Source organism: Blennius ocellaris (assembly GCF_963422515.1).
Source record: "Blennius ocellaris genome assembly, chromosome: 10".
Classification (NCBI taxonomy): Eukaryota; Metazoa; Chordata; class Actinopteri; order Blenniiformes; family Blenniidae; genus Blennius; species Blennius ocellaris.
Window position 1 is genome coordinate 4,023,137 of NC_137659.1, and position 12,511 is coordinate 4,035,647.

General features: G+C 43.6%; 1 protein-coding gene across 1 annotated transcript; it reads right to left on the bottom strand.

The window, feature by feature from the left end:
• Positions 1 to 6,015: 6,015 nt before the first annotated feature.
• LOC308135960 (Krueppel-like factor 6) lies at positions 6,016 to 11,607 on the bottom strand. The gene is made up of 4 exons (XM_080504137.1): positions 11,313 to 11,607; positions 8,550 to 9,120; positions 7,509 to 7,632; positions 6,016 to 6,381 (listed from the first exon to the last, which is right to left on the bottom strand). The coding sequence occupies exons 1-4, from the start codon at positions 11,412 to 11,414 to the stop codon at positions 6,330 to 6,332; spliced, it is 849 nt and encodes a 282-aa protein (XP_080360263.1). The 5' UTR covers positions 11,415 to 11,607; the 3' UTR covers positions 6,016 to 6,329.
• Positions 11,608 to 12,511: the final 904 nt, after the last annotated feature.

Sequence of the window (12,511 nt, forward strand, 5' to 3'; positions counted from 1 at the left end):
AGCTGGCTGTGGGATCCGGGGCACATGTCACCAATGACCAATGTGGTTTGAATGATTTTGTTGGTGCAACATCAATCTGATCACTTTAGTCAGTGTTCATCAAAACAGCAGAATGACCACAAGACTTTCAGCCAGACTGAAAAAACCTGCCATGAAAATGCAACTACTGTTACCTGTGTGAAGTCTTCACAGATTGGCTCTTTTTTTTTTTTTTTTTTTGTACACACTCTGTCTGTTTTTGCTTCAGTCTACAGCTAGAAATGGCAGTATATTTAGACCAGTGGATATTTCCCTGTGATTCAGAAAGGTAATGTCAGTACAGTTTTCTTTACACTGATAATGAAAAAAAAAAAAAGCATTGATCCTGTTTGTGTGACTGTGAAAAGCTCGTTCCATCCATGACCACTGATTTTCGATGATGGTGGATGTGGACATACTACAAGTCAATGCCGTTTCATTAATTGAAAATCGCTTCAGCAGAAAAAAACCTTTATTTCCTGTCTTGTTTTTGGGTGAAGGCATGTGCCCATACATCGTGCATCCCATTCTTGTTGAGGTAATATATCTATTTGCCGTGAAGGAATTTCTTCAAATCTGGCACTCGTGTTCACTCTCACTCAAAGACAAACTGATTAGATTTGTGGTTTGCCGTCCGGTCAAAGTTCAAGCTTATGGTGACCCCACAGAGTCTTTTAATCGGAGTACGTCAAGAAGGCATTTGGGGAATTTGGAAAACTTTTCCTCTCGTGATCACTCTGACTCAAAGATTAACCGAAGAAATCTTGTTAGCTGAAGGTCAAGGGCACTGTGAACTCACATGAACTCAATTACCCCAGTGCTTTCTGCGCGATACATGAGAAAACCTCGCACTTACTTATTTTGGGGAGAAATTGGTAAGTATTACAGCTTCAGTTGCATTGAAAGAAGGAGCAAAAACTACTTTATTTAAGTTTTAGTCTTGTCTCCCCAATTTTACTCTCTATTTATTTCACACATCTCAGAAAATCTACAATTTTCATGGATTTTTACAATATTTCTCACGCTTTAGTAAGTGTTGAAAAATCTGTATTTGGGTAAATTCACACTATATCGTCAGCTTTGGTGTATAAAAACATGTAAAATAAGGTTCCACACCTTTACCTTAAAGAAAAACAAAACAAACAACTCTACATAGGTTCACATCTGCATCCAAACCACTCTCTCTGCTAAATTGACCAGCCCATCTTTAATTGTGCTCACAGTGGGATGTCTAATTCCTCCAAAAGGAAGAAAATAAGCCCAATCAGGGTCTGTCACTGTCATGCATATTTAATTGATACAAATGTCTTTGTTTTGAGCACAAAGTAATTGACAAGAATGTGGCCAATTCCCCAATACATGCAAACTTAACATATGCAAATTCTCAAGCTGTTGGATTTGTGCTTTCTATAAGAAATGCATAACTGAAAATGGTTTTCCATTGTTATTTTGATTTCTTTTGGGTTATTTGTATATCTACTCTGGTGATTGGTATCAAAACACAAGTATTTCATATATGTTAAAATGAATATATAAAGAAAGAAAATATGAAAGACAGAAAAAACAAACCCCTCTTGAGAGAGCTTCAATTATTTAGGGGCTTTGGGGCATGGAACATGGCAGGCTCTGCGGAGCAGAGTTAAAGCCGAGGCACTTTGTGCTTGCAATCGGAGATGAAGAGGCTATTTGTCTGTGTAGTGTGCACAGCTCTTATCGGGGATTTGTTTGTGGCACAACTTAATTTGCATAAATTTCTTGGAGAGTAAGATGAAAACTCGACGCTCTTGGCTGGAGCAGGAAGAACAGATTGTCCACACAACACGAATTCCTCCAAACGGCCCGCTGCGACGTTCTAATGGTCAACTTTGGAGGTGCTTTTCTCCTCTTAACATCAGTTCTACATCTGTGTGAATAAACAACATAATCCGTGCTGGAATTTAACATGTAAGAACAGCAAGTTGGTTATGTTTAGATCAATGGTGTCAATCACAATTTAGTTCAGGGGCCACTGGATCGGCAAAATAATAACCTTTATATTTGAACTTTACTTTGAAGTTTGTGTTGCGTATACGAGATGAAAATATCGATATTTCTGCAAAGCCAACCAATTACTCTGGATAATGGTACCTTCTGGTGCAAAATGCATTGAAAAATCCAGAAAGCTTCTCCGTTAGCTGTTGAACAATGCATGTTTTCACAAACTCACCCTGACAGCATGGCTTTGAGAGTAATTTGATAGTGACGGGGTAGCACGCTTTTACTGCAGCATCACTGATATCCCAGCTCAGGTTTCACTGTTTTTTTTTTTTTTTAATCTATGTTTTCTTTGAAATTTTTATAATAGGCTGGGATTTGAGCGTCAAGCAAGCCGGTTTTTGTCCCACAGGCCTTATATTTGACACTCCTGGTTTGGGGTCTCATCATCAGTTGTTTTTTGTTTTTTTTAAATGGAAACATTTGACAATGGATGTCTTGACCACCTTAATCGAACTTTTGAACAAAGTGAGCTTTCTCTATGGGGGTGAATGACTATGTTGCTTCAACATCTTTGAAAATCACATCTTTTTATGAACGCGTTAAATATTGGAGACATGCTATGTGTGTGTTTTTGTCTTTTATATGATTATACCCATTCATTTGAGTGTTTTCTTCTTGTGAAGCACTAAGAAAAATCCAATACATGTGAATGATGATCATATGAAAAGTGTCAGTTGGAAGATAAACTGTCGTTTCTACTTTGATTTCTGGTTCAAGTAAGTCTAAATAAAGCTGCACAGTGGTCTATTTAACTAGATCAGATTAATCAATGTAAAAACGGACCATGTGAATTGTTTTTTTCTTACTCAACTATTTCCAATTTGTCGAACTGATAACTGCTAAGACTCCTGAAGATAGCGAGGCCAGACTGACATTTGTTGATCAACAAACCAACTGTAGTTCATTTTGAGTCTTTTACGTCTGTCCTGCTACCCCAAATACTCACTGAGCAGCAAATGTGTATCATCCGCCCTCTGGAAATAGTACTTACTCCTGGCTGACTAACGCTAGCTAAGAACAACCCAACTGGAGATAAACAACCATGCGGTGTCATTATTGCATCGATTGTCACGTATGCACCACTTCGAAATGAGCTGGAGTAACACATTGATGTAATGATTTTCCCTAAAACTATGATGGATGACTTGCGTGTCACTATACGACCTCACTGTATCCCCACAGGTATGGACCCGCTCTGGAGCAGAGTTTGACCTTTTGACCTCCAAATGGGGAATGAAGGGGTACAGAAGTAATTTCTCCTCTGGGGAAACTGCTGAATATCCCCATAAACAAGCCCTTCCTGGTCGACGGTGTCATGGGAGGAACTTCACGAGGAAGAAAAAACAAAAAGCACATGTAGAACCAATAAAGTCTTTTTATCCATTTTCCAATAAAAAATACATTCATACAGAAACTATTTTACAAAACAATTTCAAATGAAAAAATCTTGTTATGCCGTAAAGCAAACAAAAATAGAGCCTCATATTTTTTTTTCCATGTTTGTCCAATAAAGATTCTCTGGCTAAAGATAGGGCATCTTCGCAGGTCTTCAAAAGTTGAGAGAAATCACATGGCAAATAAAAAAAAAACCCAACATAATACTTAGCGGCCACCAGAACGCAAAATTATGACAATTCAAGTGTCCAAAACTATTCACGTCTGAAAAGTCTTTTTTTCTCGTTTTTTGTTTTTTTCTTGAAAGATGATAGGCCACAGGTGTAGGCGCTATTGATGCTGTATTCAAATGTACATTTGCTCGAACTTTCTTACATTTTTTTTTAAACCCCCTCCCCCCCTGTCAAAAAAACCCCTCCCAAAGATGGTACAGAAGCAAATGAAGGAGTGCATCTATTTTACAATAATTCTTCAGCCTTTTGTCTTTCACGTCTAGAAACAACACGCTGCACTTCGTTTTTGGTCCCATACCCGTTCAAAATAGAAGCTTAAAAAAATTCTCTCTCTAGAATTTCATGTTTTTTATGCCGTTTCTCAGTGTGTAAAAAAGCACTGCCGTCCAATTTTCTTTTTTGTTCAACAGGTACACCTGCACAGGTGATGTCGACTCCTATTGGAGACACATCAAGATTTAGATGAATGAATGAGGCTGTTTCTCAACACTTCCACAAGTTTTTTTTTTGTTTTTTTTCCTTTTTTGATAACAAAACCAATAGAAACACCGTGGATCCACAAGATTTCCACAAAATGGGAAACTTGTGAATTGATTTAGATAAATCAAAGAGATCAGCCCACAAAGGAGTGCATTGAAGTCATGAAACTAAAGTAAAACATGCATATAGTGAAGTTTCCGCTCCCGGTCTTCACCACCTGCAGGGACGCAAACCCGCAGCAGCCGGTTAGACTGGTTTTTGGTACCGTTTAGTCAGACCACAGGTGGTTTAAACAAGGACTGAGAAAAGACGCCGGCTCACCTGGAGGGTGAGACTAACCAAAAACATACAAACACCAAAACATACTCATGATTGAGAATGCCGTCATCGTTTACAAAAAGGACATCCTTTTCTCTTGGGAACGCGCGCTCTCCACACACCAGCTAAAAACCAATGGCCCCCATATGAACACTTTTTGTCACAATCCCGGCGGCTGACCATGCAACATTTCACGAGAACATCTTTCCATGAACTCCGTACCTTTGACAGCAAAATTACAGTTCATCTGAAGTGCATTCACACCGTCTCATACTACATAGTAGTAAACCATTATAAAAGTGAATTGCTTTTCCAAGTGCTCCACAATCCTGTCTCAGATCTGGGTCATTTTTGAGGAACACAATTTAATTCTGATAGATTTGTGATGCTCTCATCGGAAGAATGCACAGAAATGTAAAAAATGGCAGTCATTATGAAGCTGTTAGATATTTACTTCTTTTAATATTCAGGAGTTAAGAGCAGTCTGAAAAGGGCGAAAGGGGCAACTGTATGGATCAGAGCCTTTATAAAGCTATTCATTAACGCACTACTGCATTCACAATGGCCGTTTGGTGCATGTGTGTGTGTATGTTTGTGTGTGTGTGTGTGTGTGAGAGAGAGAGAGTGATCTATTTAACAGGACAAGGCCACTTACATAAGGCATCAGTAGGGTCAACAGTGCATTTACAGATAGAACAAAAGAGAAAAGCAATAGTGAAGATAAAGAAACAGAAATCCCAAGTCGGTTGTGTAGCAATAGTGGTATCCCCAACATTTTAAGAAAAAAAAACAGACTGCCTTATGTGTTTTGTACAATACTATGATGTTGAATATAATGAAGGTAGCTGCTCTTGAATGGAATTTTGTTGTCCTATAAGCAGGTGAGCAACACGTCCCCAGATCCCATGCAAATTCTGTTATAATGGCAATAACTTTGTGTACAATTGTTTTTTGTTTTTGTTTTTTTTTGTTTTCCTTTTAAGATACAAAGCTTACACAATGGACAACAAAATTAGCTTTATAGCGTGTATGTTTTGAGACAGGCTATGTAATACATTGCACATTTAATAGCTGCACTAAACAAAACAACCTCCCACTTTTGGACCGGGAGCTGTAGTTCCACCTCCAGGCAGACAGGGGGCAGTCTACAGCAAATCAGCTCCGCTAAACAACCCCGTCCCCCTCTGCATAACCAACATAATCAACACAGACAGAACTTTGCTTGCATTCACTCTTAGTGAGACAACACACAACGTTCCCCCCCCCCCTCCCCCCTCAGAAAAAAGCCTCCCTTGTATACGGTCGCCCTCCCACCCCACCCCACCCCTACCCCCGTTCATGTCATTCACTCGCAAGTTCCACAATGCAAGCTCCATCCGCTCCATAAAGCCAGCACAGGCATCCAGTCACAGGCACTCACAGTCTCCATGCGCACAGGCAAACACACTGTCAATGGAGGAACGGTACCCCCACCCCCCCCCCCCGGAGTCCCATAATCCTCCAGGAAAAAAGCGTTGAACACCATACAGAAGAGTCTCTTCCCATCTTCTCCAGTCCAGATTTTTCCCCCCACTCTTACTTTTTTTTCTCTTTTCTTTTTTTCCCCTGCTCCCCAAGTCTCTTTTCGCCCTCCGTAAAAAAGCCTTTCAAGAGCAATCTCCACAGCGAGGTGTTGGAGGCACTAAGTATGGTGCAAATAATAGCCTGCGTTGCTTCATGTTTTTCCACCGACTGGAACGTGGCGGTGCCCCTGTTAACGCTCCCAGGGCACACCGGCCTCGCTGATCCCCCACAGGACAGGACAATCGACCAGAATCATCCCTCAGGGCTGTCGACATGAAGGCCATCTTAGATGTGCCTCTTCATGTGCAGTGCCAGGTGGTCAGAACGGGAGAAACACCTGAATGAAGAAGAACAAGAAAAAAAGATTTAGCAAATTGGAGTTCACACGTTCGCCCAGTGCACGCGTGGGTTTTGGCCATGTCTAAAAACATGCTTCTGCTGATCCCGCATTTGATTTCTTTTCTCTGTCACAAATAAAAAAGTAATATTTATATGTTCTGAATGTTCATTTTAGCGTTTTTCCTTTCAGAAAAAGATTTGGTTAGCAACGGTTCAAATACTACGACCATTGTACACGGAAATAGAAGGAACGCTGAAAATTTTGTAATTCGCACGTAAGGCCACTAGTGGGTGCTGTTGATTTTGAAGTGAAACCAGACACACAGGCGAAATGTACAATGTACAATAAACAAACAAGGGCAGGGCATTCGTATGGACAGACGAAGTAGGATTGCTCTTACGGGCGAATGTCATCGAGAACACTGCCAAGTCCCAGGAGAGCATGGACTGGGAGTCGTGACACTCCGGACTCCCCCATTCCTGTTATTGTCCATCTACTTGTGCATGTGCACAAGAATTATTTACTAGTCGTGCGTTTCAGTCATTCAGTCGCAACAGACGTTTTGTGTTTTCACATGTAAACGAGGCCTCACAGTGAATCTGAAAGCTTATATTTGGATGGGAAATACCCAGAAGATTTGCAATCAGGAAGTTCTGTTTCCTTGGAGACGGAGTAAGACATCAACAGCCTCTCCTTTGTATGATTTAGCATAAACATCAGGTGTCATTCTTTCGGTCTGTATGTGTGGCCAATCCGCTCAGATGCTTTTGAGAAAGACGGGGGATGAAGACATCTCCTCTGAATGTGACACCGCCTGTACCATCCCATTATACTGACCTCTTTTCACCCACGTCCTTAACCTCGACCTATTCCATTAGTCCATCCTTAACCCTTATTCATCCCTCCCACCCAACATGTCATTGTGATAGACTTATTTACTCTGGTCTTTGTACGTGAAGGAGCACTTAGTGGCAAAAGTAAAGAAAGGGGGAATTAGCAGAGCACTTTGGTGTTTAGATTTGACTAATCTGGAAAGCGTTGAAACATGAAATTACTGCAGGAAACAAAAATGTGTTTGAATCCAAGTTTTTTGGTGAGAGCTCACCAGCTCCCAGCTCGCTCACCTGTCGCAGTGACTGCATTTAAATGGCTTTGCTCCGGTGTGCTTCCTGAAGTGTCTGGTAAGCTCATCGCTTCGTGCAAAGCGCCACTCGCAGCCCTCCCATGAACACCTGTAAGGCTTCTCACCTGGAAAAAGGAAAACAAATTCGGATACTTAGTTCAAGAGTTTCTGAAAGGTTTCGGCCACATTTGTTATCCAACAAGCGGATTCTGCTAATCCTGCAGTGACACTTAAGGAGTTCAACCAGTCCGAAGAAATTTTTTTTTTTAACTTTTCTTAGTTATTCTTAATAAAATTCACATCACAAGAGGAAACAAAAAGTTTATGTGTGGGATTTTGAACCTTCACAGGTCCTCAGCAGATTGGGCTGACTGCTGTAAGCTGGAGAGAAAAACAAGCATGTGCCTTGTGGGTTTCAGGAGCTGTGGTATGCAGCTGCAAGGAGCTCAAGTAGAAGGCTTATGTAATAGCAAGAGCAGCATGAAAAAAAGAAAAGTGGATACTGTTCCTAATGGTCCAAATAGCCATTAACTATGTGGGTTAGCATGGCCAGACAGAGATGCTAGGAATGTGACTTCCTCCGCTAATGGGCAGCCGCAGCTGTAAACAGCCTGGCAGAGGTCAAAGGTGACGAGGGAAACTGCTCACATTTGAACCCTCTGACAAAACACTGCAAATGTCAGATTCCCATATTTTTTTTTTCCCCCTCTCGCTTTCTTCTTTTCCCTTTTTTCATCATCTTAATTGGATTAGCTGAGAAGTTTTTTCCCATGCTGTAATCTGAGAACTGTTGACTTGTTGTTCAGGATCCTCGGCCACAAAAGACCCCCCCCCCCCCCCCCCCCCACCGCGCTCCTCCTCCCCGCCTCCCGTCTCGCCCTCCCTTCCCTCTGCATGAAGTCACGTTTCTGTGTGTGAATTAGGTCACAGTTTAAGGGCATTCCTCCCGACAAACTATTCAAAGTATGCGGGAGTATTTTTCCACCACTCTCTGGAGAGGAGAGCCAATCTCACAGGCTCACTTGTCACCGGCCGTGCTCACCTGTGTGCGTGCGCTGGTGTGCTTTCAGGTGCGAGCTCTTGGTGTACACCTTCCTGCATCCGTTGAAGTGACACCGGTGCACCCGCCTCCTCCCGTCGGGCGACGCCTCCCCGCTGGTCAGCCCCGTCCTTTCCATGCCCCCAGTTCTTACTTTTCCAGGCGAGTGCAGCACAGTCTGTATCCCGCTCCACACCTGGGCTACCGAGCCCTCCTTGCTGAGCTCGGGCGAGGACGGCGGCGTGCTGATGATGGCGGAGCCCAGGTCTTCACCGCCGTCGCCCAGAATGTCAGTCAAAGAGCTGGAGGAGAAGTCGAGGGTAGGCGAGAGCTCCTCTGAGCTGTCCGAGGCCTCGCTGCTGGCGTCGGAGTTGAAGCCACCGGTGTCGAGGTGCTGGATGTCCTGATTGTCTTCCTCCTCCTTGATGTGGGGGATCTTTGGGTCCGACTCGCTCGACTTGTCCCCGCAGGCGAGCATCAGCTTGCTCCACAGGTCCTCCTGGTTCTCAAATTTGAGGTCCGTGGCTGAGACGTAGGGCTCGCTCTGGAGGTATCTCTCCAGCTCCAGGCATGTCTGTGCAGAGAAAGCACAAGGTAGAAGTGAGCTGATGGTTACATTAAGCCTGAGGCCTGTAAATTCAACATTTATTTTCAACCAGAAAGTCTCGAAATTGACCAAAAAGTAATTTGTTTTTGCATGAAACTGGCATTCACCTATGCATGGTGGGTATTCTTAGCAGCAGACGGGGGAAATGCTGTGACGCTAAAACACTACTGGCCCTGCTTCCTCTCTGCCTGCAGGAATGAGGCAAGACACAATGTCCTATGCAGAGGGTAGTCAAGTACGTTCTATGGGTGCCCTCTGAGGCCATATCAGGGAAGATTACAAGCACCACATTTCCTTCTGAGAGCATGCAAGAACAAGGTGCTCTTCCCGGCATGCATGGCCGTGCGTGCGTGTGTGTGTTGCGGTGTGTCGAGGTTGGTCATGAAATTTACATATGCTACAGGGCCCCCCCCCCCCATTGGGTTAGGGAAGTGCTTGTAGATCTTTTAAATCTATCAATTATTCAACATAATGTGGATTTAATAATGCATTTGGAGGCATCGCTAGAAATAACATAGCACACCAGGGACCGAGAGGAGGGAGGTCTGGTTCATGGGGGTCCATAAAAAGCCTGGCATGAATACTGCAAGAGCCACTGTGGATTGTGGACCTATTTTCTGCGAAAAGGAAGTGAATGAGAGCACTTCCTTAACCCTCTGCAGTCAGCAAAGCACAGGACAGACATGAGAGCCACTGCCTGACCTCTGCCTTCTCCTAATGAAGCACATTCCAATTTACAGCCAAAGGTTACAAGCCTAAATAAACCGGTGGTATGTGAGGCCACATGACAAACCTGATGTGTTGAGAAATGAAGGAATTTGAAAGACTTTTTAAAAGTCCCATTGAGGATATTAAATCCTCCAGTGCTCAAGTGAAGTTTTACCCCCCGCCGTTATTAAAAACATCTAAATTAATCTATCCCAGAGGGGGATAACCCTCACTAGTTGGACTGATCTCAACTCAGAAAGTGCACAAATTTCAAAGAAATTGCAGACTCATGTCGAACCTTGGTGTATTCTGTTTCGTACCACTGGATTATTATGAGGGGAGTCATTTTTCAAGTGACATGGCAATATTGGGTTGGATGTAAAGTGCCAATAAAGTCTGATGAAATAACAGCCATTTAATATAAAAAGCTCAAAAACAGGTGGGTATTATTCAAGGACAGATATACACAGAATCCACATGCATCTGTGTTTAATCTAAAATTGGATTATGTAGAAACACTGGAGTAACTTGGGAATGAAAGAGAAGGCTTTCAATTCAAATGTCTCTCGTCAGCAGTGCTGCATAAATCCCAGGCGTGTTTAAAATGCCTGTGAGGGCGACTTGGCCCAAAGCCCGAACAGATCTGATAGACCGAGAGATAGAAGACCAAAGCGTGCTGCCAGTTCATCTCATTTCCCAATCCGTACAAGAAGCAACTCGTTCCCAGTGTGAAAAAACTCCACTGTTCTGTCATCCAGGGGCCGCTCGGTAGGGCCAAACTGGAATAGAATTACAGCCTCTCTCCCTTTCTCTCTCACTGACAGTCTGTCACTACCATTCGTGTGTGTGTGTGTGTGAGTGAGAGAGAGAGAGAGAGAGCGCGCGCGAGAGAGAGAGAGACACAGAGAGAGACGATAAAAGATACGCGTAAAGACGCACGACTCGCCATTCAACTGCTAAATCTGCGTGTTTTTGTCCTTTATCTTAACTCGTTGTGCATCTCAAGTCTGCACGTATGAGTTAGACAGTATCTCGAAAGTGGAAAAAAAAGTACAAACATGCAATTGCATAAAAATAACAACACACGCGATAACAGAATACGCATGAGTGAAATGTTGGCGACGATACGCGAAAACCACAAACAGTGACGATGGAAGGAAAGTCGGCGCTATGTGCATGCTCACTAATTGCACGGAAAATAAACGCAAGATATGTGTCATTCAGGGAACTTGCATCACTTCCCTAATAAACGCAGAAACGCCAAGTTTTAAAAGAGGAATTGATATTTAAGTGCGGCGCCAAACTATTTTGACATTCGCACGTCCAGGCGCAGCTGTCATTGGAAAGGCAAGTTTCCTCCAAATTACGCACAGCCTTTGCACTTCTACAAAACAATCACGCACGAGACAGAGAGGGGGGTGACTGCCAAGCAGTGGAATGGTTGGTTTTACCTGCTGCCAGTACTCTTCCAGAGATGGTAAAGCTGAAAAGTATCCGGTGTCGTGCACAATTTGGAGCTCCTGGAAGATGCTACACATGGGGATGACATCCATTTCACTCCCGAGATTCAGCCACAAGTCGAAGCGAATTCAATCGTGTGAGGAAAACGAAGCCGGCTGTGTTCGGAGAGAATCTGGAGTCTTGGTTGTAAATTTTTGCATGTATCGCGGTCCGGAGTCACGCACTTCCAGCGGAGGTTGTTGAGCGTGTGACGCACCGAGAGCGCACAACAGTGAACTCTCCAAAAGTCTGTCAGCGCACTGTAAACTTCCCCCCCGATTCAAAATTACAGACAAACCCACCCCCATGTGATTACATTACGTTTCGGCACGTCCACCAATCAGCGTTTAGTGGCGCAGCACCCGCCTACCGGGCCACCCGGAGCCAATGCCGAGCCGGAGTAGACTCATCCCGTGTGCGGTGTTTGGTGCGCGGCTCGGAGCGTCTCCGGCTTCCCATTGGGCTAAATCCTCGCTATTTTTAGAGAGGTATATAAGCCAGGTTCGCTCTTTTACCACAACTAGGAAGTGGAGCTGAATCAGATGCGAGCGCCAGCTCTCCAGCAGCAGCGGCGGACGCGTCGTGCGCTTCGGTCTCCAAAACAAACGCTGATACCTGCGTTTACTCCATCACGCACATTACCCCTCTTCTCATGACATCTTCCGGATTTAGACTGATGAGTTGACTCATGTAAAGAATAACACACACACACACACACACACACACACACACACACACACACACACACACACACACACACACACACACACACACACACACACACACACACACACATCGTTATTTAAGTTGCAGGATTTCAACATTATTCCAACAAACAACCTCTGGAGGATTTTTAAAAAGTCTGATTTCTGCAGTCTGTGAAACAAATCTGATAGGTTTCTTTTCATGGCCATCCGGAGATCCATGAGGATTATTACAAGTCTCTCCGTGACAGTGAAGACAATTTTACAAGCTATTAAGTTATAATAGAGTTGCCGCAAAGATGATTATTCGTAAAATTGCTGTGCTGGTTGTTGAAGTGGCAGCAGCTTGAGGCAAACCATGAGGGACACGCTTTGCCTCTGCTGGAGAAAATGTGCACTTCTGAGTATATGTGTCTGTGTGTGCGTGTCTGTGTTGATCACCTGTG